Below are 27182 nucleotides of genomic sequence, written 5' to 3' on the forward strand. Positions count from 1 at the left end.
AGGCCGCCCAATACCAGTACTGTACAGCAGGATTTCCCTGTTTTTAAAAACAGACCCCGGCCCTTGCTGCAGTCTAGCATGCTCTTACGGATCTCTTGTCATATGGAGACTGCCACATGTCGATGAAGCCCACGACGACATGTCATCACCACCCTCCAGAGACACACCGAGCGTGTTTAGCTCGCCGGAGACGGACACGAGATTGAGCCCAGATGCAAGCGGACAACAAGGGCTCGTTTTGAAGGCGTACTTGCTCCAGAATTGCCCAGAATATCAGCGCTTGGACGCCTTGCGACAGAAGGTATGTTATGCTACTTGCACTAAGAATATTACTCCCAACACCGAGCAACTTTATGTGTGATGCAGTCAAGGTTTCATACATGTAGCTAGTATTGCTCAATGTTAATTCATATGTTAGGGATGGGAGAACAAGGCCGGCGATGTGTTTTTCGAACAGCAACGACGGCGAGCGGACCACCCAGATAGAAACACGGTTATGTACTTCTATAAGATGATGAAGGGCATTGCCAGCGAGATGAACCAAGCCACCGGCGCGCTCCGAGTCCACGTATCCAGGCCCGGCAAACCACGGATGCTAGACTTTTGCACAGCTCCGGGTGGGTTCCTCGAATCAGCCATGAGGACTAATCCTGGAGCCGAAGCCACGGGGTTCAGTCTGCCACCCACCCAGGGAGGACATGAGGTCATCATGCCGCTAAGCTCAGCCGTAACGTTCAGATACGCGGACGTTACCATGTTTGCTGGAGATATGGGTTACACGGACATCCCCAAAGACCACCCAGACGCCGAGAGCTTCGTGCTGGCGCCAAGCATCGACTGCGAGCAGCGCTTCCATCTCATTTTCTGCGATGGGCAGGTTTTGAGAACCCATGTTCGAGCAGCCTATCGGCAGCCGTGGGAGGCGCGGCGTCTGACAGCTACACAGCTTGCCATTGGGCTCGAACACGTCTCGCTAGGCGGCACCATGGTGGTCCTATTACACAAGCTAGATGCCGTGGACACTGTGAGCCTAGTCTACACCTTTAGCAGATTCTCTTCCGTCAAGCTGTTCAAGCCCAAGAACGCACACGCCAAGAGGTCCTCGTTCTACATGGTTGCGACAGACATCCAGAGCAATTCGCCGCTCGTGGGGGAAGCCATAGGGTACTGGAAGCAGCTGTGGAAGGTCTTGACGTTTGGTCCCGATGAAGAACGCGAGAAGAAGTTATCAGAGGGTCACATGGACGAACGGGTGCTGGTGGAGCAATTTGGGCCAGACCTTGTAAGGCTCGGGAAGGGAATATGGGAGATTCAGGCCAGAGCTCTCGAGAAGGCGCCGTTCATGCAAGCCGGCTGAGAGACCCTCATCTTCTCATCTTGGCAATTACTATGTACAGTAGCTGGAGCTGTCAGCAGAAAACCACTATGACATGACAGCTGTATCGTATCGTCTCCGTAGCACTAGCAGCAGCTCTGTACTGTAGCGTTCGGCAAGGGAGCAGAAGCTTCTTTTCGCCTCCCTAGTGCACTAGCAGACTTCAACGTTGATTTGGGCTAAGCCACGTCCCAATTCAGTTGTGTCGAATATGTGAAGTCTCCTGGAACGGGGTTGGACTCGCCGAGGCAGGCTAGGTCCGTCTGCGGTGAGTTGTCAAAGAGGCCCCGTCGCGACAATTGTCAGCGCACCGACCAGAGCCTCGGAAGCCTCAGCAGCCGCTAGTTACACCGCTTGGGCGGCTGGACAATCGAGCGATTGTTTGGCTGTAATTGGAGGACGGCAGGCCGAGAGGCATCGGAAAGGAGGTCAAGACCGTTGGAGAAGATGGGGGTACGTATCAAATGCGTATGCCGGCGGCGATTTACGAAGTACCTGCTGGGTTTAGTCTGTTGCAGGCACTAGAAGACGCTGCAGCCAAAGGATCCCGGGAAGATGCAGAGAGCGTTGAGGTGCAGGTGATGAATCATGTGACGCGGAAGCAGCTCGACTGCGAGTCTGGAGTCTGGAATACGGGAGCAGATGATGGAAGATCAATGGCATCCAATCCATCCGATTACGATATTACACTGCAGCGGGCTTGAAGAAGGAAGCTGTGGAGCCAGGCTGCAAAACTGTAAGAGGCACTAGGCGAGGCCCGCCGAGAGAGAAAAAAAAACCCACCACTCGATTCGAAATGGTCGATTCCTGCTTCGCCTTGCTGACTGACGGACGGACTGGTACATGGCTGGATAGGCACGGCACAGGGCAAGGTAAGGTATTATTCACGACACACTCGCCCACGGTGGTTGCATGTCAGGCGACGCGGCGCATGACGGAAGGCGAACTGCCTGGACCATTGGCTGAGGGCGGTTGTCGTGATCGGGGCGCTCGGGGGGGCCAGGAAGAGCAAGAGGAAGCAGGCCGGAACAGACGACGAAGAGAAAGAGGCAAGGGAACGCGCCGATGGCGATGCGAGAGGCGGTTGGACGGCCATGCTTGGTGCTACTGCTGGTGCTTGCTGGGAGATGCCGGACGCTGGGAGGCAAAGGGGAGCCGTTGGGACGCATGGAGGTGTCGGGCGCGGCGCCTGATTGGGCCCTTGTGCGTGAGCTGGCATCCATCTTCTGCTGCCGCATGGCGTGGACGACGCAGATTGGGCGAGGCCTGGGGCCGTTTCGTGGTGGACATGGATTGGCCGGTGGATGCGATTGCGTCCGGATGGGGTTGAGCAGATGCCAATGCAATGCACTGCCAACTCATCTGCCTCCCGACCACTTGCAACCAGACAACCGCGCGCACCCTCGTCGCTTTGAGTCACTTGCGCGCACAGTCTGGCTCCCACGCTTGCCGTACGGCTGCATGCCATGTATGCGTGGTGTCTGTGCAGCGCGGGAAGCGTGTGAGAGAGCGTGAGGGCGTCATGAGCGTGTGTGGCCCAGCCCAACGCCGTGCAGCAGCAGCCTGTGTGTGCATGGATTGGATGTGCATTGCATCGCCCTCACTCATCCATTCATTCCCTCTCGTCGACTCGAATTCGAATACACTACGGCAGGGTAAGGTAAGGTAGCCATCCATCGTACCTAAGGTAAGTAGGCAGGTATTGCATCAAGGCCATGCTAAGGCACCGCACATGTACCTGCTCAGGCATAACTGTATATGCAATGTGCCATGGGATGGGCCACAGAACATGTAAGCCGCTGCGTGACGGTAGTATATCATGCCTCCACGCTGTTTGCCTGTGTAATTCAATTTGTACCTCGTCTCGTCTCGTCTCGTCTTGAAGCCACCGCCACTCTTCCCTCCTCTCTCCCCAAAAAGTATCGTATCCTAAGCTACCTGCTTGTACACTCCCGTGTCTGTTGTGAAAAGCTGCTTGGCTGCTCGTGCCCTTGTGTAGCGCCAGCCAGCCGTCGACTAGAGCGATCGTATCATATCATTGCCACTAGGCCGCCAGAGTACACACTTCCATCCTCGCACCGTCTGGTCTGGTCTGGTCTTGATTCGAGACCTACATACCGATATTGCCCTGCCTGTCCTGTCCAAAGTGCCAACGCCAGCGCCAGCACCAGCACCAGCAAAGCAAAGCTCACCGTTGGCGACTCGTGCCATCGCTCCCGTCGTCTCGTTTCGTCTCGTCGTCAGCGCCGATACTGTACACTCACGTCACTCCAGCCACTGCCTCATTCGCTCTGCCTACTCGTACACCTACACCTACACCGCACCTGCACGGAGAAAAGATGGCCTGGTCCAGCCCGGCCCAGTCCGACGTCTAAAATAGCCAGTACCTTTGGATACACGAGTGCCAGCACGCACTTGCAAGTACTGCCAGGGGCAGACAGCTGTCAACATCAGCGCAGCAGCCAGAAGAAAAAAAAAACACTCCACCTCGAGCCGCCGAGCCCTCGCGATCCAGCGGCGACAGGCCCTATAAACTCGACCCTAGCAGCCCCATTGCCGTGCTATCGGTGGGGCCTAGCCTGAGAGCAGCGCTAAGCACCAGGCCTGTTTTTGCTACCCCACGCCGGCTCCAGCGCATTGTGCCTTACAGCTTCACTTCCCTTCTCCCTTGGCACTCGACCTTGTCCAGCCTTCTCTCTCGCATCTCGTCTTAATAATAATAATAGCAGTATTATTATTAGCTCGTCAGCTGCTGCCCTCTGCTTTTCTCTGCTCTGGCCTCCGACTCCTATTGTTTTGCATCGGATAGCTCAGGAGCTGGCTCTGCGCCAGAGTCCTATTTCGATACCTTCACTTGGATTACCTGCCTGCGAAACCTCCGCACTCCGAGCCCCTCCAAAAAACTGCCGCCGAGCTCTTTTACCTATTAACCAGCCCACCACCCTCGACCTCTTTTTCCTCCCAACCTCCCACATCTCGCCGCCCTGTGTATCTCTCGCCAGCTCAGAGGTGATCTCTGCATCTGTCTATCCTGTCTGATACCCTCGGCTCTCTCTTCATCGCCCTCGATCGCTGAAGCTGCGGCCAAACAACTAGCTCGTCTCGGTAGTCGCCGGTCGAGCCATAGTCAACGGCCTTTGAGCCCTACCTATACCCACTCACCTTGTCCAGGGAACAAGAATGATCCCCATGCAACGCTCTCTCTCATCGCCAGACTGCATTCAATCCTCCCCACGTACGTTGCCGCCGTCCTCTGGCCCAGCCTTCTCCCGGAAGTTTGACATTGCACTCGTGTACTGATGGTTCATGCCACTGGTTCAGCCGTGTCACCCACGGTTACGCACGAATCGAGATCTTCTACTCCGTCACCGGACAAGAACAACGGCGCCAGCAACAATAATAACAATAACAACAATAACAACCCCAATAATAACGGCGTGGATGCCCAGCGGCCAAAGCGGTACGAGTCGCGAAGTCCCAGCCCGACGCCCACTCGCTCCTCCGACATCCCCCAGACCTTGGCTTTGCGCCTGAGCGACGATGTCCCTCGCCGTGGACGTCACCCCCGCCATCAGTCTCCCATGGCCTCTCGAAAGGCCATTGTGGCACAGCCCAACCTGCCAAACTCGAGCAACGCAAGGCATGGCTCCAACTACCGCCCGCTGACCCCGACGAGCTCGTCAAACGAGACCTTGCCGGGGTCAAAGTTCACCAAGAAGCCCTTGCTGCAGGATACGTCCATGTACACGAATACCCACCTGGTGCGGGACAGTGACAACACCACGCTTGAGGAGCTTGCCCATGTTGTGCGCCTCTCCAAGTACCAAGAGCGCAAGCGCGCCAACACTCGAATCCGCCTGCAAAGGAGCCTCATCTCTACCGCGCTGAGCGCCCGCTTGACGCGCTGCGGTGAGATGGCCCATCGCTACCTTGTTGAGAGCTTCCGGAAAGACGACAAGGACAACTTTGCAGCCCTGTACAATGCCATCCACGACGTCCGCAAGAGCTGCGATGAGCTCCGCCGCTATGCTCTCTTGGAGCCCGAGCTGGAATCTTTGTCCTCCTCTGCTGCTCTGGGCTCGTCCGAGAGCCTGGACACACCCACTAACTCTACAGTTGGCGTTGTCGATCCGCTCAAGTCCATCACCCCATTTTTGCATGACATCTCTGCCTCCGCCAGGGAGACCTTCATCGAGTTCCTGACACAGATCCGAACCAACCCAGACTACCTAGCCACTCGCATATGTGCCCTCTCGAGCTCAGAATTGAATGTCTTTTTGAATTTTCATAAAGGTTTGGAACCCGTGGAATCGGTCCTCCCATTCCCCACGCGGAACCCCAACCGGCCTCATGCAAGTGCCTCCGGACGTAGCACCTCTAACACTGATATCGAGAGGCTCCTTTCTTTCCAGAGACATGATCCCCTCTCGATCCTGATCCATGCTTGCTTTGCCAATTCGGCCGGCCCCGATAGCTCCGAGGACCAGCGGCGCACCGACATCTGGGCCACGGTCCTGGCCAGGCTGATAGCTGAACCCAAGTCCGCCGGTGAACACTTCCTGATTTGTGTGCTAAACATCTGGACAGCTATGCGCGATTGGTCTGGCAAATCCAACATGGAGTGGTACCTGATGAAGATCCTTGAAGACGGTGCTTTTCTGCTGGATCGCGCAGAGGATCAGCACGGCACCCGATTCAACCTCTCAGACTGGAACCAGTCGGACGAACTCGCAGCCAAGGACTTTTACGACCGCGCCGTCAACGGCTTGTTTGAGCTGGTCGACGACGAGGATGCTACCGGTATCCCTGAGGGCCTTCTGGAACTTGGAAATGCCATCCTGAGCAAGCTCGAAAACAAGTTTGTGGAGAACACCTCCAAGTGGCTCGTCTGGAGATGCCTCTTCTTTGTCTTTCTGCTCGGGGTCATCATCCACCCCGAATACTATGGCATGCTAGCTGAGTATCACATCACTCCCTATGCCAGGGAGAAGATCCTGAAAAAGGTTGCCATGAAAGCCCATGAATACGTTTCAAGCATGTGGAGCGGAAAACCTTCGGCCACCTGCGTTCCCGTGAACATCCCGCCCAAGATCAAAGGCCACGTGGAGAACATCCTCGCCAGGTTCCAAGGGACCCGATCCAAGATTCCTGCCGCCAAGCTCCTGCCGGCCAGATCCATCACCTCCCTGAGGGAGACTGTTGAGGTCCGCCCCTACTTGGTCATCAGCCCTGCCGATTTGGCAACGCTGGTGAATGCCCTCTTCCCGGAGAAGCGGCCCCACTCCGCACGTTCTGGCCCAGCCTCCATTTCCGGGCTGTCGGCCATCTCACAACCCATCTCCATGGCCAATCACCACAAGAACAGCTTTGATACGGCCTCTATTATCAGCACCAGTGCCTCATCCATCTTGAGTGACGCTACGACATCTCGCGACTTCATCTACGACCTCAACACTGCGACCCCGCGCTATTCTCCTCCTGCCGAAGACCCTGAGGAGCAGCGACGCCTGAGTAAGTACGAGGATGATGGCTATCGCCTCAGACTCGCCATCCACGAAATGCAGCAAAACCTTGGCGCAGATGCCGTTCGTGGATCAAGCCACCCATGCGCCGAGAGGTGGGTAGTTCTCTTTATTTCCCCTGACGGAAAGAGCTTGTCTACGCAGATGACCTACGATCCGGACGATGAGCTCGAGGACGAGGAAAACTCATCCAGCACCGATACAGATGAGGATGAGACGCCGCAGCGCCCCGAGCTGGACAAGGATTATCATCAGCTGCGCAACTCTGTCCTGAAGCTGGTGGAAGATTATGAGATTCCTCGCAGCCTGGAGCCCGAGCGCGGACGAGCGCAGCTCAGCAATCGCGCTTCAGGTCTCAGAAAATACACTTCGCGGAACAGAATCATCCAACCAGAGAAGACAGTTGCCAGTCGAAATCCTTACCGGAAGCAAATGGGCGTCGACGGTACAATTTCCACTACCGACTTGACGCCCAAGGAGCCCGAAGAGTCCGAGCCCGTCCTGATCACAATGCTAAAGGCCGCTTCATCTCAGTCAAAGGCTCAGGCCGACTTCGTCTCAGCACACATGTACTGGAAGACGTTGAATCAGCTGACGGCGCTGGCATCGAGCTCACTCCGACAGGACGGATTCGCTGCTCTGATCAACATCCTAGCAAGGGGACCGCGTGACGCCATTCGCCGCTCTGCATCTGCCATCGAAGAGTATGATGCTTGGCTTGTTTGGTTGAAGCAAAGCCAAGAACGCCACGAAGGCCTGATCGACACCATGATGAAGCGCGTCAATGCCATCCGCGACAAGATGTGGTATGTGACCGACGTTCGCAATTCCAAGGAATATGCGCACAGCCGTGACATTTGTCAGGCTCTCAAGACCATGGGTATGCCGCGTCGTTGGAGCTCGTTTCAGCGCTCAAGGGCTCACAACAACCGCGGTCCTAGTTCCTCCTACCTCTACCGCACCGAATCGCAGATTATGGACCTCCTGGCCGCTTCGGAGGAGCAAGGCGGGCCGAACAAGCTTAGCGACGATCAGGCAGAGATGACCTCCATGTGGCTGCACCAGTATGGAATCGAGAATTTCTGCCAAGGAGAAGAGAGGATCCACCGGTTCTGTTGTGAGGTTGACCGCTGCATCAATAAGCTGGTTGGAGAAACCCTTCGAGAGGCACCAGTGCTGTGGTCAAGCGAGTTGTATAAGCGAGACAAGCTGGTGTATGATCGCAGCAAAGCAAGAGACCGTGATCACTCATGGGCTGGCGATGACTCGACAAGCATCATCAGCGAGCAAGATAGGCGCCATACATCGTCGTCATCTGGACGATCTAGCTCATTTGCTCGCGATTTGAGGTCCATGACAAATAACAACACTAGCCATCACTCTTTGGACTCATCCAGGCATGGCTACTCGAGGACTGGCGGAATGCTGGCTGACATTCCCGATGGACAAGAATACTTCGACAAGGCGTCGCCTGTGGATTCTTCGGGCACGTTCTGGTCGCCGTTTCAACCGGCCATGTCTACCAGCTCAGCACCATCGCGATATTCGCCTACCACCAGTCTTACCAATGTGTCGACTACTTTCTCGGCTCCTCAGCACCACACGATTCCGTCAATTACAAGCGTGTCCACTGGCCGACCAAGCACTGCAGCCTCGTCCAATGACACTATCCAACAGCATCGTAATGATGATGAAAAGACCCGGTTTTTGAACGAGCTAAAGCAAACTCTCACTAGCTTGTTGCTGTCTGATCTGGGCAACCAAGTTCTTGCACGGGGCTCAGAGACTGATGGCTGGTTCCAAAAGCTTGGACAGCAATGCATCGACAGGAAAGACGCCCTGGAGAGACGAGCTCGTCGCAAGTCCGACAAGAAGTCCATGTCGAAATCAGGAGTGGCTAGGCCGAGGGGCCTTGAAAAGAAACGGAGCTTCGGAAATCTCAGGAACCCGGGTGACAACACTACTGACAGAACGTCGGAGCCCGCTGAGAACAGCCCTGTGGCATCTCCAGAGTCTCCCATGGCTACAATTGACCCACCCCCAGTCCCCAAGGAAACTTCGAATGAGTTCCCTTTCAAGAAGGCTTACCAGCGTCTTCTCAACATGTTCTGTGTCCACCCCAACCCCTACGCGAAGTTGAATGCCCTTAATGAGTTGGAACAGCTCATCATTGCTTCAATGATGTCAAGTGGCCCCAAGAGGGCGCGATGGAACAGATCTGATGCGGGCTCCAGCATCGTGGAAAATCATGATTCAAACAGCCGACCTACTCCGTTGGAGGGCATGATTGATAATGTTAAGGAGCGCCGACTACAAGCCCTTCAGTCTGGCCTTCCGTCGACCGGATTTTCTTTCACATCCCGCGGATCGAACTCGGAGACGCGATCCATTGTGTCTGGCGGTGCCTCCAACTCTGACCTCATCACCAAAGAGCTCTACACTCTCTTCCGAGACGCGTCAATCCGGCCAAAGTCTCTCTTCCGTGACTTGCAGTTCATCGCTGCCTTTGTCCCTGCCTCTATCCTTGATAGGCCCGAGAAGGGAAAAGCCTTCTGGAATACAGGACTCGCAGCGCTCAAGCTTAAATCGGAGGTGTGTCGAACCATGGTGGAGATGGCAGACGAGGTGGTTGCAGCCCATGCGCACGCTCGCCAGTCATCTACTGACAACGCCGCTCCCCTCGACACACCTCAGTCAACGACTGGTACTCCCCCACCCCCATCCACCACGTATGGACTTACCGATGTTGGTAAAATGTGGACCATTACCGCTAAAGAAGGATACCCCACGGCGCAGCGTGAGCTGGCCTTGTTCTACTTATCTAACCCCGAATCCGTTGAAAGAACAACGCTCCCCTTGTCCAAGCCAAGGGAAGTGTTCAAGCAAACGGTTATGGAGAAGTATGGCCGCACCAGAGGTGGCCTCGGCGGCTCTGGTGCCGGTGGTCTTGGTAGCGTAGGTGTTTCCTCGAGAGGCCCAGGGGCCGGAAATGGCAGCTCTGGCGATGGGCAGCTCTCCGGTGGCAACGAAGGTGATGTTAGAACTGATCCAGGTTTGATGTGCGTCGCTGTCCACTGGATGGAAGCGGCGGAGCAGGGTGGTGACGAGCTTGCCTCGAGCTTCCTGCGACAAAACGAGTTTATGGGGCTTGGTTAATTGGCTTTTCCCCACGGTATTCGTATACGAGTACGGTAGCCAAGTTGGAACAACAAAGGTCCTGCTTGGCTATCGCTCACATGATGATTTATCATTGTTTTTGATCCTTATTTCCGGCGTTTGCGCTCATGCTTAGGCGACACAAATGCATCCTTTCTCGGGAGGCATACTCTTTGCAACTTCCCTTTGTCGTCTCTTATCAATCTGACCTTCTTGCATCATGACGCACACAAATGGAACTGGCAACGCGGGTATGAATTCACGACATGGTATGATGGCATTTATAACGATCTCAAGCCTTGTTTTTCTTCACGAGAGAAAGATGAATTGTCTTTATTTGCTTGCATCTGAATCATGAACCAACCAACACACGCAAAAAAAAAGATGAAAGTCTTTTTTTTTCTTCCTCTTCCTACTCCTCTTCCTCTTCCTCTTCTTCTACTTCTTCGGCCGGTATAGAACATGAGGGAACAGCGGGCTAGCTGGCTGGCTCCTCTGATTTTATGATACCAATCAGTAACGGACGAAAAAATGGTGTTGGGATCATTTTTATATCATTTTTAGTCAATTTTTTTTTTACACATCGTGCGAAGCCTGCCTTTTTAGCTCTTTAGATAGACGGACACCCACGTTCCTTTTTTCTTTTTTTATTCTTTCGCTTTATTTGCCTCTTTTTTGACGCTTTCGTTGGATCTTACAAGCTTTGTTTTTTTTTTTTAAAACACGATGTGAGTTGAGTTGGTGGTGGAGGATATACCATGAGTTTAAAAACTTGTTGGATGGCATTTGTATAGCATGCACACGGAATTTTTAGAAAAGAAGAAGAGATGAATAAAATGAATGAAGAAAGCATCCAAGAATTATCGTGTGAATGATGCCATAATTGAGATATTGAGATGAATGCCTGGTAGCATCTATGTCACAGCTTGTAAAGTCTTTACGCACGAGGAAGTTTACTGATTAAAAGCTCTCATCTAATCATAGAACTTTACATAATGCTAAGACTGCCTAAGAAAGGTGAATAGCAATAGCTGTAGAGACTAGAAGATAGCACCGGCAGTAGAAAGATGCAAGAAGAAATAACCAGGGTGGAAATAGAAGCCGATACTGCTCGTCGAAGAAAGGTACAAAGCCGTACTATCTAGTAATAAAGTGATAAAACTTTTCTAAAAACCCTAAGCGACCCAAACCCATACAATCAGAAAGCTATCAAGACTCCTGGTCCTGGTTCATATTGTCCGCATTATTATCATCATCTTCGTCTTCGTCTTCATCTTCATCTTCATCTTCACCTTCGTCTTCTGACGGGCTTAAGGCGCTAGATGTGTCGGATCTCTCTTCTTCGTCTAGTGCAACAGGTCAGCAAAAGCAACACCATGCCTGCCTTGCAATCAAAACACTCACCTTTAAATACGGGGGTAAATATCCGAGGAATCATCTCGTGGGTCACAAAATGTCTCCAATCCGTGCCGGTATATTCCAACGTCCGACCCAATTCTATATTCTCCAATTCCTCATCGGTCGTTGTAGCGGTAGGTTTGAACTCTATTTCCTGCAGGTACTGTCTCCAGTTGATGACAATCCATTTCTGCTGCAGGTTGCCCAACTTAATGTGTCGAAGATTGAGGTCATTTTCATTCAACAGCTTCTTCAGGAACTGGACCCATAGAGTAGCTCTCCTTTTAAAAACTGTCCTTTCTTGAACGCCCAGCTCCTCGCATATCAGTTGGATCCTCCATAATTCGAGATGTTTGAGTGTGTCGGCAAACTTGGAAATGAAGAGCACAAGCTCATCGACGCCAAGGACCGTCATACCCAAGCTAAGTTTTTCTAGCTTGGGGAACGTTACTGGAGAACGTAGAAGTGAGTGATTGCTTGTTATTCCATTTGCTGGTGGCGGTGTGATCTCTCTTGGGCCCCACACTTCAGATCTCAACTCTCCCGTTGCGAGCCAGCTAATCAGGGTTTTAAGACTGTTGCGTTCCTCGATGTTGGCAGTATTATTCTTTCCATTGATGCGCAGTTCTTCCAATCCATCAAGGTGTCTCAGGAACTTGATCATATTGAACCACTGATATTCCTGTTTCTCATACTTGGAGAGGGGAGTATTCAAGGTAACCTCAAGGGAGAGATGCAGTCTTTTAAGACCGCGCAGAACAGGAATAGTGGTAGATTCGAGATCTGGTTGAATATGAAAGGCAGTGTCGTTAAGCAGATTGCCTTTCCTCTCCATCACTTCAATTGTTGGCGGACTAACTCCGGCCATTCCCAACGCGTGGATGGCGGTCTTGAACAGGCGGCCGGCAGGATGATTCCCTAGTGAAGACAGCCCATAAAAATTCAGAGGAGCAGGCCGAACACCAGTTTCGTTGAACATGGTCTCAGTGCCGTAGCTCTTCCAGTGAGCATAAGGGCCATCCCGAGATCTTCTGTTGGAGTTGAAATCACGGATCACCACCGACTCAAGGTTTGGCAAGCGGGCGAAAGCCTCAGCCAAGTACTTGGGAACCCGCCCGAGCGCCCAGAGACTCTCCTGCTCGACCAAGCATTGCTGGAACTTGTACGCTTGCTCTACATCGTTGCATGCCGAGTGGTTGCCGTCCAAGCCAATCTGGTCAATGCCAAGATGTACGTGACGCAAGCAGCCGGACAAACGGCTTTTGGAGATGTCTACGAGGGCTCCGAGACTGAATTCGGAGACCATGAATTGCTTGCGCGTGAAGAACTCGGCGGTAAATCTGAAGTAAAGAGCCTCTTCGACGGATTTGCAGGTAAGGCGGAGATTGCACAGCTCGGATGTTTTGAGATGCCATGTTATCCTATCGAGGATCTCTGGCGGGACGTGGAGAAGACGACAAGACTCGATGTTTTGGCTGGTGGCCATATCTGCGGGTTGCTGAGACATGATGGCCGCTGCCAATTGCTATCTGGACAAGCCGACCGAGGGGGAAGAAGCAGAATAGAGGTGTGGCCAGAGCGTGGATGTAAACAAACAGCGAGCCGTGGACAGCCGCAGCTGAAAGAGAGTAGTAGTGCTAGGCTAGGGGGTAATATAGTGAGTGGCTGTGATAGAGGGGGTGGGAGGGTAGGGGTATCTTGGTATTGCTCGTAGCCAAAATAGAAGAGAAAGGAGATGGTGATGACGATGTAAATACAAGGTGAATGATGAATTGGAGAAGATGGAATAAAATATAAAATAAGATAAAAGACAAGATATGTATTGTTGCGTGGTGTTTTATATAGACATGCTTCCTGCACAAATGCCCAGCTCAGATAAGGCAGGCTAGCCAATGATTGGTCTCCACTTGCCAGCTGCTGCCTAAGTCCCGTTTCAGCGCGGGTCTCCACTAGTAACTAGTAACTGTTGCTTGATTGGCCAGCCGTGCCGCGCTCTGCTACAGGGTAAGTATACCTCAAAGGACGTGCCAGAAGCAGGAGGTCGCGAGAGCAACAGATGAAGAATCCAGCAGGTGAATGCTGGAAAAGATATGTATTTTCTATTAATTAATTCTGCTGATCCGGTGAGGATTTAAGGCACTCTACAACATGAAGCACAGTTGGTGGCTGCATAGTAACGCGCCATATGCCGTATACCAAGCAATTGTAATAGGATACATTCATCATCGTTTCCGGCCAAACACTTGCTGGATAAAATGGATGAGTAGGACTCTGAATACATCTCGGTATGTGAAATGGAACGGCCATTGATTTTGAGTGCTTTGTGAGTATGTGAACTCATCAAAGTAGGATGGGGAGCAGGGCATTGGCCTTTACATTCGGATGGCGGGAGATTTAGTCAACAGTGCAACAGTATTGGATACCTTGGGGAATTCGCTTCTCTCTGGAACTAATACATCCCGCACTAAGTATTCGATACATATACCTGCCTGTACTTTAGCATGAGAAGAGATGTCCATTATCCCCACCAAGAGGTACGTATCGAAAAATTATGAAAAGAGGAGACAGATTAAAAGGCAATGCATTCTCCACCTCAGCCTTATTCTCAGCTGATGTCCAACTATATTGGCCAAGATTCCATGATGGAGCCCAAATTCTCCATCTGGTACTGGGAGATGATTCGCGTCCTTTACGATTCTCATATTATGGTTGGAGCTATCTAAGCGCTTCATCCGCCATATATGTAAAGAGCAAGTACATATATGCCCATATGAGGTCTCATATTCTGTATCGTGACAACGACCATAGACATGAGGGACTATAGAATCGTATCGCGTCAAAGAAGCTTTCCCCCAAGAGCACCCTGACCCGCTGGCATATACTATGCACGCGTACGTGGCTTGCAATCTCGTAAAGCATAAGAAGTTCATAATCAGCCCTCTCCCACCACGATGAGCCCTAGGCTTTTTCTGCTTTCCACTCTACTCACACTCTATTTGCTTTTCGGATTGGACAATCACTATGAAGGCCTCTTCAACCATCTCGCTCCTTAGCTTCGGGCTCTTGGGCCTAGCTCAGAGCGTAGTCCCTCTGCCTCAGGAGCCGCAAGACTTCAAAGTTCCCAGCGTCTCGGTGAATGGTGGTAAAACCGATGAATGGGTTGCGCCAGAAAACCAAAACCCTGCGATCAACGATGTTATATTCTCGTGGTGCCGGGATTACAACATGACCAGCACTTGTTCTCAGACGACGCTTAAGCACAGCTGGTGTTGTATGTTTTCCCCCTCTCGCATGAACTCCCGAGCCTTGCTGATCATGGGCCTGTAGATGACCTGTCTGTCATGGATGCTGCTATCAAGGATCAGTTGGAGGATGTTGGTGCGTCTGATGGTAGATGCATGCTGTTTCGGTAAGTTGGTGCTGATTTGGCTGTCTCTACTATTCCTCCCTACTCTTTCTTCGTCCACACATCACTTACTCTCTATTCTCAACCCACCATCTCACCCAATGAGCGGACTACTGTGCATCTGGACTAACAGTTGATCTCTTCCCACCATCCTCACAGCAAGCCGGATTGCAAGGGCGAACACACGGCCATGTTTGTTGGCCTGCATCTGTGGACAAAGGCCTTGTGTCCAAAGAGCAAGACGAGATGGTACCGCCAGGCAACGTCGGTCCGCTGCTGTGCTGGCTCGCCGGTGGCGCCGTGGTGTCATAGCTCGGTCAAGAAGCCTGAAATATGTGCCAAAAATTGATTCGTTGATGATTTCTCATGACCTGGGTGGATGGGATTGAAGCCTGCTTTGAGGAGAAGTTGGTTGGCTGATGCTCGTGTTTGTTGGGAACACGTAGTATCACCGCCTATACCAAGTCCTCATACTGTACTGTATCGTCAGATTGGAGAAATGCTTTTGATAACGAACCTGGTATCGATTGGATACTATCTCGACCTCGTGCAAACCCATTGGCCAATTGACTCCCTTGCGTCTAACTGACTCCAACATGATTGATTGATAAAATTGGCTGTTAGTCATCCCAGCTGCCAGCTCCCCATAAATCCAGGCAGCAAGACCACTCAGATCCCGGCTCTCGGCCAGCCACGTGATGCCGCGTTCTCCTCGCGCGCCTGTTGAGCGAGATCTAGGCGCGCTGGTGCCTGGAAAACCCGCTGTAAGCCTCCCCGGAGCCACAAAAGCTAGGGAGCTGCAGCTCTAACCAGCCCCGGCCGTAGTGGGACAGCTGCGCCGCTCTAGCGCCTGGGCTCCACTAAAAGCTAGGCAGCTCCGGGGCATTTACGCCTGTACCTGGCAAATCCGTCCCAACCCGAGCTAATCTGCAGACTATTAAAAAGGGCGTCAATTGTCGGCCTCAGCCCCAAGCATCAAGCTGCTCAACTGCCATCTTTTCTTCTTCTTTTCTTGCCATTGACGGCGCAATTGAATCTTGCCGACGCGTCTTGTTGATCTGTCTGCTGCGTTGCATTGAAACAAGCACAGCTTTTGAACCAAGCACAGCTTTTGAACCAAGCACAGCATTCACCTCGGCTCTCCCATCACAAAAGACGCTAACACGAAGCCGATCATTGCTTCTTCCTCTTCCACTTTCTCCTATTTTCCTCCTCAAATCCATCACCATTATGCCTCGAAGAAAGGCTGCGGCTCCTGCTGCTCCTGCAGTACCGCCGCTGGACGGATGCGTCATCGCCATCAGCGGCAAGTTTGACAACTCCAAACACACCCATGCCTCTCTAGAGCAGCTCATCAAGTCCCTGGGTGGCAGCGTCACAAAGAGCGTCACCAAAACCACAACCCACGTCGTCTGCTCTGAAGACGATTACAACAACGACTCTGCAAAAGTCGCTGCTGGCAAGGCCAAAGACTTGCCTTTGGTCAGTCCAGACTGGATCTTCGAGGCCGAGAAGGAGAACAAGACAATCGACCCACAGACCCATGTCTGGGGCAGCGACAAGCCCGCCGACTCACAGACCAATGGCAAGAAGCGCCCCATTATGGTGTCCAAGAGCGACGAAGACGAAGAACCCGAAACCAAAAAGGCCAAAACCAACGGCTCCAAGGCCAAGGGAGCAAAGAGCAAGGCCAAAGCCGCCGACCCCGAGCCCGAGCCCGAAGCTAAAGAAGAGAAGCAGGTGGCCGAGGGCCAATTCATCAAGAAGAAGGATGCAGCAATCCCTGTTGATGAGCATTGCCCGCTGGTCTATAACCAGGTGCACATTGACCCCGACACTGGGCTGATATACGATGCTTCTCTCAACCAGACGAATGCATCCAATAACAACAACAAGTTCTACCGCATCCAGGTGAGTATGGGCTTTGCTCGTGTCCGTGAGCCAAGTATTGATTCAATTCTGCCCAGGTCTTATATGATGCCAAAACAAAGGTGTACAAGACATGGACTCGGTGGGGCCGTGTTGGAGAAATCGGTCAAAGTGCCATTCTCGGCAACGGCGCGGTAGCAGATGCAATCAAGAACTTTGAAAAGAAGTTCAAGGACAAGTCTGGCCTGGCCTGGGACAACAGGGGCGATAACCCCAAGCCAGGAAAGTATGCCTTTGTTGAGCGAAGCTACAACCCAGACTCAGAAGATGAGGACGATGCCGACGACAAGGTCGTTGCGAAAAAAGAAGACGAGGAAGAGGTCAAGATTGCAGAATGCACCCTCCAGCTCGAAGTCAAGTCTCTCATGGAGCTCATTTTCAACCAGCAGTATTTCCAGGCCACTATGACTGCCCTGAATTACGACGCGAACAAGCTCCCTCTAGGAAAGCTAAGCAAAGCAACCATCACTCGCGGTTTCCAACAACTCAAAGATCTCGCAGCTCTGATGGACGATGCCACTCTGGCAGCGAGCAAATGGAACACGACCGTAGCCAATGCCACGGAAATGTTGTCCAACATGTACTACTCCATTATTCCACACGCATTTGGACGCAACCGTCCTCCCATCATCCGAGACAATGCTTCGCTCAAGAAGGAGATTGAGCTGCTGGAAAGCTTGTCTGATATGAAGGACGCTGCAGACATCATGAAGATTGACCGCAAATCAACAGACAACATTCATCCTCTGGATAAGCAGTTCCAGAGCTTGGGCCTCAACGAAATGACGGTACTGGACCACGACAGCAGTGAATTCCAGTATCTATCAGACTACCTGCACGGCTCCAAGGGAGAAAGCCACGGCCTCGACTACAAGGTCCAGGAGATTTTCCGAATCGAGCGACAGGGCGAGAACATGCGCTTCGACGAGTACGCCGAGAAGAGCACGATTGGCGCCAACCGCCGTCTTCTCTGGCACGGCTCGCGCGCCACAAACTTTGGTGGTATCCTCAGCCAGGGTCTGCGAATCGCACCGCCAGAGGCACCAGTCTCTGGTTACATGTTTGGCAAGGGTATCTACCTGGCTGACATGTCATCCAAGTCGGCCAACTACTGCTGCTCGTACATTTCCGGAGGCCAAGCGCTTCTGCTTCTCTGCGAAGCCAAGCTGGGTGATCCCATGCAGCAATTGACCAACGCAAGCTACGACGCTGGCAGCACTGCAAAGAAGGGAGGTATGGAGAGTACCTGGGGTATGGGTATGACTGCGCCGCCAAAGTGGATGGACGCTGGTGTGGTGCACGAGAGCCTCAAGGGTATCCAAATGGTAAGTCGATTCTCTTAGCAAGTTTTGCATATGTCACATATACCAGATTATGAGTATCAACCGCTAATATGTTGAATAGCCCGACATTACCGAAAAACCTTGTGCCACCAACGTAGACGGTGCATATCTCATGTACAACGAGTTCATCTGCTACGACGTCGCGCAGGTAAAGCTGCGCTACCTCTTCCGCGTTCAGATGTAAACAAAAATTCGAATTTCACGTAGTATTGTAATTGTTCTTCGTATTTTCCTTGACGGAAAGACTGGGTGTGCATGAGGGAAGCACTTTTAAGCCCATAGGGGGCCATTGGAGTTTCGGGGTGCGGCTTCTGTGTAAAAATAGCTTGCTAATTTGCTTTTAAGTATTCATGATGACTAGACGAATAAATTGATCCAATATTTTATGATCTGCTACTTCTCCCACCCTCATACCTCACCATTCGCTCTAATCCGTGAAATGCACTTAATCACCAAGCGGATATGCGTGCAGAACCTGCCCGTAATACAGCTCGGCATCCTTAGAAGCGAGAAAGATGAAGCTAGGGGCGATTTCGCTCGGCTGGCCAGGTCTTCCAATGCCAGATTTTGCCCCAAAACCCTCCATTTGCTCAGCAGGGCGTGAGGATGGCTGCAGAGGCGTATGGACAGGGCCAGGTGCAACGGCGTTGACACGGATGCCCTTTGGCATGAGCTGCTTTGCTAGAGACTGTGTAAACGAAGTAATTGCACCCTTTGTAGATGCGTAATCAACCATTGAAGCTGTGCCTCGGAATCCAACGGTTGAAGTTGTGTTGATGATGCTACCAGTCACATTTACGTTAATATAGATGAAGATACCTATCTACATGTAGCAAAAAGGGAGCGGGAATACTCACGAACCACCTTTCTCCATATGCGGCACAGCATACTTTGTAACAGCAAACATTTGCAAAATATTGCTCCTAAAAGTGCTTTCCACTAGATCAAGGTCGATTTTACTAATGTCGTCGCACATGACCTGCTTCGAAGCGTTGTTGACGAGGACGTGGAGGGCGCCAAACTTTTGCATGTGCTGCTCGACGGCCTTGCGACACGTTTCGTTATCCATCAGGTTGCCTGGGATGAGGAGGCATTGCTTTCCTTCGTTTTCGACCATTTTCTTGGTTTCTTGGGCGTCTTCCTCTTCTTCGAGGAGGTAGACGATGGTTACGTCTGAGCCTTCGCGGGCGAAGAGCACCGCGATGGAACGACCGATGCCGGAACTAGGAAACAAGTCAGGTGGCGTTCCGGAATATTGCAATTAGAGATTATACGAGCGCTTACTCTCCGCCGGTAATTAGCGCTTTGTTGCCCTTGAGTTTTCCGGCTGCTAGATATTCGTGGTGTTTATGTTTTCCCTCGAGAGCTGTTGGTTCACTCGATGGCTTCATGTCCTTCTCCAAACTATGGGAATCAAACGTTAGTGACAAGTTTCGCTGCATCGCGCGACTCGATTGGCTTACCCTGGAAGATCCTGCCTTTGAGCCTCTTCGACGGGCTTGAAGCTGCCTGATTCAGTGCGAGACATGCTGTGAAGCTTGGTTCTTGAGCTTGCTGAACTAGTAGTTGGTGTAATAGGGTAGATGCGTGTAAGACAAGCGACGTGCAATTGGCGTTTAGGAATAAAGTGTCTGAGAGAGATGCGGGCAGTGGTACCAATCATTATTTCAATTTTAAAAGACTTATTTATATCTATTTTACGATTTTTATTTCCATTTTATTTTATCCTGATTTATCGTGTTTGGAAGCTGACAGGGTTGCGTTTTCGTGATGTCACTCACTATGGTCGGACATGATGATTTTCACATGACATCAATCTTGGCGAATCCCGAATATCAATGATGATTTCAATTGCTATCGCCCCACTGGCACATGAAGGTTTTACACGGTTTAATGGAGAATTCCCTACTTCTGTAAGATTTCAGCCTTGTTTCACTGAGTCAAAGGGCTTTATTGCGGCTCCGTTGATCACGGCGCTAATATGAAGTTTATTTTTTTTTACTTGACACATGTATTTGCCGGAAGAACTAGACTAGTGTCTTGTATCCAACGCCACTGTTTTTTAATGTGAAGGCCTTCCTGTGCAAGTTTCGCGCCTCCAGGTCACAGTGAGTCTCTTGGTCGTCACCATGGGAAAATAGTTGGGCATGGTGTGTTAGAAAGAACGATTCAAAGAAAACAACGGCATGTCCCTCTAATGCTTTATGTGCAACTAAGCCAACTATTCTACTGATAAATCTGCCACCATTTCCCCAAGTCTGCCATAGCAAAGGAACGTACGGTTGACCATTAAAACTCGCGAAGAGAAACCTACCCTTACACCTTGATAACGAATCTACCCCGAATCCATGCATTTGATACGATCATTGGGAAGTGTCATTAGCCTCAAAATGAGTTCTCTTGCCTCAGTAATTAGACAGATACCTTTTTCTGAGGAGGTTTTGTCTATATGACCGATTAGAAATCTTAGCCTCATCATTGAAGGAATCAATATCGATGGAAATACCTCCCAAGCATCAACAAGCAGATATGTACTGTGACCTATAACACCAAGTATCTCATACATGGCTGTAGCAGCGACACTATTGAGCCATGTGTAATTAGTATGGCCTGATTCATACTTGACCCTCAGTATGCCTCGATTGTCTGGTTGACCTTCGTTGGTTGCCAGCTCTGACCCGGCTAGCTGCACGTAAATCAGAGCGCCGTCGTCGGTTTGTATGTTTAGGCGTGCATCCGGGTGATATATGCCCTTGGCATCAAAATACCCGTAGTCACCTCCAAACGATGAGATTGTTCCAGTGACTCTTGCTCCACGCACGGTGCCCCCAGTTATCGGGATTGTTACTTGCTGGCCCAGTCCGACGTCTCCAACAGTCAAGAATGATCCAAGGGTTATGTTCATAAAGCCAAGATAATTCAGGGATGGGAGACCAAGTTGTTGGCCTGCGATTGCTCCAGCAGAGGCGAGCACGTAGGTAATATAATTGCCGATTCTCATTTTGGAATACTATAGGCAATGTTATTCGTGAGAGAGTTCAGGAGTGTGTGGTTTGTATGTCCAACTTCATGTCCATCTTGTATACTACCTTGACCACTTTTATAGTTGGAATATGGCACTCAGCATTTTTTGTTTCTTCTCCTTTTCTCGTTTTTCTCCTGTTACTGGGAGCCCGGAATTAGAATCAACAGATGAATTACCAATCGAAGAACATACCAATGACTTTGGAGCAAACTCCTCTTATGACAAGGAATTACGGAGCGACAATCGATTCGTTAACTCCGGACATGTGGTAACCTTTCTCTCGTGTATTTAGAATGAGCTCTTACTAAGCGGAAGTTTGAAAAAAGCATGGCGTTGATACATGTGAGCATTCAGTATCCCTGTAGGATTGGAGTAAGCTGAGAACGGACCCCGCCAGTTGGATAAAGCTGTCGACGATATTTGGCATTATTCTTCGATTTCCAAAAATTTGCTTGCATGGATTTGTAACCAGCTGCTTCAGCTCTTCTTTCTAGCACTTTTTTCTATTGTTCTGTGGTTTCAGAATAGTCGTAGACGGAGCTGTGCTGGGGCTCTGTAAGGTAACATTTGAATTGGATTGATTGCATCGCACACTATTAGTTGATTTGACTTAGACCTCTGGTTACAACCCGTCAGCGAGTGTGTGTCCTCCGTCAACGACGACCCTCTGTCCATTAACAAACTGATTCCCAGCAAGAAACAGCACCGCCTGTGCCATATCCTCATCCTTTCCCGGACGACTCCCAGGAATCATGTCCTCAAACCTGCTCTTGTCCAACTGACTCTTTTGATCCTCATTACTTTCGCCCGTAGTCATCTCGCTGGGGAAAACGCCTGGCGCAATGCTGTTGACGCGGATCTTGAGTCCCGCAGCAGCAATTTCCGCTGCCATCATGCGTGTCAAGTGTTCCGCTGCGCCCTTGGAGGCGTTGTAGCTGAAATGGTGCTGGCTTGTTTTGATCAGGCCGGAGATGGAAGTGATGTTAATGACGGTGGATGACCATCCAGGATGCGTTTCTGTGGAATTCTGCAGCAGCGGCAAGAAGGCAGCGGTAGTGAAATACATGGCTGCGACATTAGTCCGATAAACATCGATCCAATCGTCAAAAGTAGCATCATCACTGTCAAACAGTGACTTCTTCAGCTCCTCAGCACAATGCGCTTCCGCGGTGGTAAACTTCGAGCTACTAACGCCGGCATTGTTGATAAGAATGCACAAGCATTTTTCCCGCGCCTTAAGCTCGTTGACAAGAGCTTCGATGCCTTGTTTGGAGTTGACATCCGCTTGGATGGGAATGATTTCGCCTGCAGCGTCTTCGCCGTGGGTAGATGCCGCCTTCTCGAGCTTTTCCTTGGTTCGGCCGCAGATGTAGACCTTGGCGCCGTTGGCAGCCAGAGCTTGTGCGGTCATGAGCCCGATTCCAGAACCCCCTCCTACCAAATGTATTAGAGCCGTGATTCTGTGATAATTTTAGAAAGAAAGCGATCAGAGGAGACGAACCGGTGACAAGAGCTACCTTGCCGGAGAGGTCAAAAAGAGATTGCGCCTTGAGAGCATTTGTATTAGCCATAATTCTAGGTTTATTTCATAAATTTCAATGGTAGTTCAATTGAGTGAATCTTCCGTATATCATTTATATCTGATTCATTTATACAAACTGGCGGCTTATGTAAAACCGCCTGTTGAAGCTCTGTCGCTGCAACGACGTCATGATGTTGGCATGGGGGTAAATGTGGGCAGCTCTCATATGTAAGTGGCAATTTTGAGATGCATCGACTACGACTTGATTGCGTTGAGGCGGCGCAACTGCTCCGGAAGGCTTCTATTGAAACGTTTGTGCTTACATCATATAGGTCTTCTATCGCAATTGGCTGGATCCCTGTACTCTATCCGATGTCGTGCAGAATATTCTGCGTTGTGTAGATTTACGTGGTGTGCTATTTACACAAACCTGCTTGCTTCTTGTCAGCACGGCTCACTCATCTTAGCTCTTGTATCAATTCAGTAAGGTGAATAACTTTCTTTTTGCTATCCAATCCTATCGTAACTTATTTAGGTCATTGCAACATATATACATCCTATGTACAACCATAGATAGTCCATCTACAAAGGATTCAATCTTTTTTTTTTTTTAACTTTCCTTCAGAGTTCAAAATAAAATTGAGCTTATTGAACTCCTTGTCTCGTTCATATCATACTCGTATTCCTTATGACGAAACAAAGCGGAAGCCAGCGGCGGAAGCCTCAGTAGCTCCATTGTTGATGAGCGATCCATCAGCAGCCAGGGTAACCCACAGCTTGTTGCTGCCAGCCTTGATAGTGTACACACCAGAGGCAGCACCAATCTTCTGGCGAATGGTGAAGACCTCCCAGCTAGAAGCCGTGGCACGAGCAGCCTGCAGGGCAAAGTTGCCCGACTGGTCGGCCGTGACGTATTGGTTGTTGCTGGTGAGCTTGAGGGTGCCGGCGTTGGGGGTGTAGGCGCTGACGAAGACGCCGGCGTTGGCCTGGGAGCCGGAAGCGACGAGGTTGGAGGCGGCGGTGTTGGGAACAACCCACTGGCCGGTCGTGGCAGACTGGATCTTGAAGTTGCCGTAGGGGTTCTGGGGGAAGTTTTGGCCGCAGATGGGCTGGCCGCTGGGGTTGGGACGAGTGCCGATGAAGAAGAGCTCGTTGGTGAAGGTGTTTCCAGAGCCTACGCGTAGTTGGTTAGTATTGACATCTCCAGGTTCGTTTGTCATATAGGTGAATAGAACTTACCCCAGGTGGTGAGGTTGGCGCTCCAAGCAGCAGCAGTCTGAGGGTTGGCGTTGGAGTAAGCGGCAATCAAAACGCATCGCCTAAGAGAGTAGGAATGTCAGCAAGATATGGCAAATTGTCCATGCAGTTGCATCAACATACCAGTCGTCAGCAATACTTGGGTCGAGAATCTCGTTCTGGGCATAAGACCAGACGTTGTTAACCCACTGGGAGTCGTACAAGACCTCGTTGATGGGGGTAATGGGGAGCATCTGGATGGCGGCAATCTCGCTCTTCTGGTCGCCCCAGAACAGCCAAGCACCAGACTGCCAGTCCTCAACATTGCCCATGGTAATCAGGTTTCGGACCGCAGGCTCGGGGTAGGGGTTGGTGGGGTCGGTCTGGCTCTGCTGAGGATACAGGTGCCAGTAGACCTTGGCGCCCTGCTGCTCGGTGGCGACGAGGAGCTTGGCGTAGTTGACGTAGTCCTGAGACAGAGCGACGGAAGCCCAGAGGAGAGCACCGTAGTAGCCGTTGACGGCCTCACCAGTAGACTCCTGGTCACGGCTTCCGGCTCCGTTGGCGATACCAGAGGCCCAAGAGTGGCCGGCGAACCAATCACGGCATCGGGTGATGGGGAAGTAGGGGTCCTGGGGAGATGGGTTGATGATGTCTCTGTTTTTGCTTGTTAGGAAAACTGTACTATATACCTGTGCTCATCAACAGAATAAGACATACCGTGCGAACCAGTTGATAAAGTCCTTGTGCTGGGCCAACCAGGTAGCATCGTACTTGGCAATGACGGCGGCAACAGTAAGGAAGTATCCGTAGTGGAAGTGGTGGTCGTTGTAGTAACCGTTACCAAAATCGACACCGGCGTTGGTGGCACCGGCCTTGTTAATAACACCACCCCAGGAGGTCTCGTACGCGGGGAAAGCTCCAGTAGTAGGGGCAAACCAGTTGTTGAAAGAGGCCTTGAGGTAGTTGGTGACTTGGGGGATCAGGTCAGTACGGCCAACAGCCTCACTGTGAGAGCATAAGAGTTAGTACATCGTATCACGATGGTGGAGAGATGAATCTTACGCAATGAGGGCAAGACGGGCCGTCGCGGCAAGGGTGCCACCCCAGTAGTAGAACTCGTTGGGAACGGGGGCGTTGGCGACGTTGAGCTGGCCAATCTCGTACTGGAGACCCTGGATAACAGCAGCGTTGCAGGAGGAGTCGAGGGCACGAGGAGGGTTCCAAGAGATGCTGCTGAGCTGGTACAGCAGGTTCCACTGGTTGCCGATGATGGGGTACATCCATCCCTTGGTGGTGAGGTAGCCCAGAGTCGAAGTCGCGGGCTGGTTGGCGTTCTGCAGCGACACACGGTGGTGGGGCCAGGTCAACATCAGCAGCTGGCTGCCATCGCCAACAGTGGCGTAGTTGAAGATGAGGGTGCCGGTGGTGGTGGTGAAGCTGTAGTCCAGGCCAACTCCGGTCGGGTAGACGGAGTAGTGCTGGTCCAGGATAGTCTTGTGGCTGGCCTGGATGAGTCTGACCATACGGAGCACGCCGTTGTAAGTGCCGCTGGCTCGGATTGTGCCCTGGGCACCGTTGGTGGCAGTAGCAGTCAGGGTGATTTGAGACAGAGCGTAGATCACGTAGGTGGTTCCGGTGGTGTCGACGACGGTGAATGAAGTGCCGGTAGCAGTGACACTCTGGCCGTTGGCAAGGTTCTGGCCGTTAAAAGATGCGATGCCGCCGTTTCGCGACGTCAGCAGAGGCGTGGCAGCCTGGTACTGGAGCGTGATGTAAGGAGATCCAGGGATCAGGGGAGAAGTCAAGGACGCGCCGCCCTGGAAGTACTGCACCGTCACCGATTGGGTGTCAAAGGCCGTGGCCTTGTGGTTGGCAAAGTTGCCCGAGTGCTCGACAAAACCAGCACGCCAGTCGTTCTGCGTGGGCTGCTTGATGGACGTGCCGTCAAATTGGCGGCTGTTGCTGACACCAAAGTTGATGCCGAAGCCGTCGAGCTGCGACTCGTACGGGAAAGGACCCGAAGCGGTGCCATTGCCGGGAGTTGCGGCATAGGAAGCCCACCAGGTGTTGGTTGGGAACTAGAAGGACAATGTGAGTTTCTAGGGCTACAATTGGTTGGTTGACAACTGCTTTCGTACCGGAGGCTTCAGTCCAGCAAAGAACGAGGCCACGGGAGCTCCATCAGCGGCAGTGGCGATGGTTCCTCCAGAGATGCCAGCTGGGTTGCTGGTCGCGATAGGGGCGAAGAGGCCGCGTCCGGCGATGTTGCTGAGCTTTCCGCTGTTTGGCAGAGCCGCAACGCCAACCGCCGAGGCGATGACGAGGTTAACAAGAGAGGCCAGCATCCTTGAAGCTCGAGCGATGAGATACTAAGGAAAAGACCGCTGTGCTTGACCACACCTGGAGAGATATCGCCAAGAGAAGCGAGGGCGAGCAGCCTCCTTATACTTGTTTCTGCCAACGACGAAGATGAAAATGCCATTGCGTCACTCGACGATATTCTTTCTCTTTCCCGATGGCCCCCCTGGTTTGCAACCCCCCTCCAGCGGAATCTCGCTCCGATCTAGGTCCAACCCCGGCGGTAATTGAACCTGCGTTGCTGCCCTCTCTCGGCGGTATTTGCCATCGTGGAATGGGACCGGGCCCGGCCACTTTCGAGCCGCGAGGGTTGTCTATACCACTCTAGCAAAGGGTAAAACCTCCCAGGGTTTTTTTTAACTTGCGCACACAAAGTAAACCTGCTCACGGCAAGGCTCGATCTTTTACGAGTAAGCCGGATGTGTGTGTGCTTGGGCAATCTCCACTTCGCCGATGATTCCGATCAATCTCATGTTTGCTTCCTTGCCTAGACCGGGGGACGTGGCATGGTCCAAGGCATTTAGCATCGGACCGAACTGTGCAAGACGTCAAAATTGTCAAGTAATTCGCAAGCCTCTGCATGGCGAGATACCATCAGGGCGGCGAGATGCATTTCCATCAATGGCGTCGACCGAAAGATGGTGTTGGTGTTGATGGAAGGCAACGAGCCATGACATCTGTTTCGCTCTTGTTTTGTTTGATCCTTTACAAGACACTTTTGCTTTCTTCATTCCAACACATCAAAGTTCCATGAAGGTACCGGTAGGGGGTATTCCAATCCTAGCCAAGCTCATCTATTTCCCGAGGTCACGCGTCGTAGTGACAGAGAGACGTGGGGTTTAGCTCTCACATGCTGGCTGGACGGAACATGAGCCTTGTCAAAACTTGCCAAGTATTATGTCAACACTT

General features: G+C 51.7%; 9 protein-coding genes across 9 annotated transcripts; 4 read left to right on the top strand and 5 right to left on the bottom strand.

The window, feature by feature from the left end:
* Positions 1 to 139: 139 nt before the first annotated feature.
* TRIVIDRAFT_47964 (uncharacterized protein) lies at positions 140 to 1357 on the top strand (the record flags this gene model as incomplete). The annotated part of the gene is made up of 2 exons (XM_014098715.1): positions 140 to 301; positions 419 to 1357. The coding sequence occupies 2 exons, from the start codon at positions 140 to 142 to the stop codon at positions 1355 to 1357; spliced, it is 1101 nt and encodes a 366-aa protein (XP_013954190.1).
* A 3198-nt stretch (positions 1358 to 4555) lies between these two features.
* Positions 4556 to 10053, top strand: TRIVIDRAFT_47853 (uncharacterized protein; the record flags this gene model as incomplete). Its single annotated transcript, XM_014098716.1, has 3 exons — positions 4556 to 4614; positions 4767 to 9838; positions 9878 to 10053. The coding sequence occupies 3 exons, from the start codon at positions 4556 to 4558 to the stop codon at positions 10051 to 10053; spliced, it is 5307 nt and encodes a 1768-aa protein (XP_013954191.1).
* A 1209-nt stretch (positions 10054 to 11262) lies between these two features.
* On the bottom strand, positions 11263 to 12958 carry TRIVIDRAFT_68575 (uncharacterized protein; the record flags this gene model as incomplete). Its single annotated transcript, XM_014098717.1, has 2 exons — positions 11263 to 11399; positions 11458 to 12958. The coding sequence occupies 2 exons, from the start codon at positions 12956 to 12958 to the stop codon at positions 11263 to 11265; spliced, it is 1638 nt and encodes a 545-aa protein (XP_013954192.1).
* A 1514-nt stretch (positions 12959 to 14472) lies between these two features.
* TRIVIDRAFT_203083 (uncharacterized protein) lies at positions 14473 to 15206 on the top strand (the record flags this gene model as incomplete). The annotated part of the gene is made up of 3 exons (XM_014098718.1): positions 14473 to 14722; positions 14779 to 14860; positions 15017 to 15206. 3 exons carry the CDS (start codon positions 14473 to 14475, stop codon positions 15204 to 15206), a joined length of 522 nt encoding a protein of 173 aa, XP_013954193.1.
* Positions 15207 to 15845: 639 nt separating this feature from the next.
* Positions 15846 to 18517, top strand: TRIVIDRAFT_89857 (uncharacterized protein; the record flags this gene model as incomplete). Its single annotated transcript, XM_014098719.1, has 3 exons — positions 15846 to 16768; positions 16825 to 18111; positions 18191 to 18517. The coding sequence occupies 3 exons, from the start codon at positions 16088 to 16090 to the stop codon at positions 18311 to 18313; spliced, it is 2091 nt and encodes a 696-aa protein (XP_013954194.1).
* A 57-nt stretch (positions 18518 to 18574) lies between these two features.
* Positions 18575 to 19657, bottom strand: TRIVIDRAFT_48284 (uncharacterized protein; the record flags this gene model as incomplete). The annotated part of the gene is made up of 4 exons (XM_014098720.1): positions 18575 to 18911; positions 18987 to 19352; positions 19414 to 19533; positions 19593 to 19657. 4 exons carry the CDS (start codon positions 19655 to 19657, stop codon positions 18575 to 18577), a joined length of 888 nt encoding a protein of 295 aa, XP_013954195.1.
* An 884-nt stretch (positions 19658 to 20541) lies between these two features.
* Positions 20542 to 21130, bottom strand: TRIVIDRAFT_203086 (uncharacterized protein; the record flags this gene model as incomplete). Its single annotated transcript, XM_014098721.1, has 2 exons — positions 20542 to 20574; positions 20636 to 21130. 2 exons carry the CDS (start codon positions 21128 to 21130, stop codon positions 20542 to 20544), a joined length of 528 nt encoding a protein of 175 aa, XP_013954196.1.
* A 646-nt stretch (positions 21131 to 21776) lies between these two features.
* TRIVIDRAFT_68580 (uncharacterized protein) lies at positions 21777 to 22725 on the bottom strand (the record flags this gene model as incomplete). The annotated part of the gene is made up of 2 exons (XM_014098722.1): positions 21777 to 22588; positions 22656 to 22725. The coding sequence occupies 2 exons, from the start codon at positions 22723 to 22725 to the stop codon at positions 21777 to 21779; spliced, it is 882 nt and encodes a 293-aa protein (XP_013954197.1).
* A 637-nt stretch (positions 22726 to 23362) lies between these two features.
* On the bottom strand, positions 23363 to 26260 carry TRIVIDRAFT_11067 (uncharacterized protein; the record flags this gene model as incomplete). The annotated part of the gene is made up of 6 exons (XM_014098681.2): positions 23363 to 23850; positions 23916 to 23995; positions 24057 to 24569; positions 24633 to 24920; positions 24978 to 25993; positions 26054 to 26260. The coding sequence occupies 6 exons, from the start codon at positions 26258 to 26260 to the stop codon at positions 23363 to 23365; spliced, it is 2592 nt and encodes an 863-aa protein (XP_013954156.1).
* Positions 26261 to 27182: the final 922 nt, after the last annotated feature.

Source organism: Trichoderma virens, assembly GCF_000170995.1.
Source record: "Trichoderma virens Gv29-8 chromosome Unknown TRIVIscaffold_81, whole genome shotgun sequence".
NCBI lineage: Eukaryota > Fungi > Ascomycota > Sordariomycetes > Hypocreales > Hypocreaceae > Trichoderma > Trichoderma virens.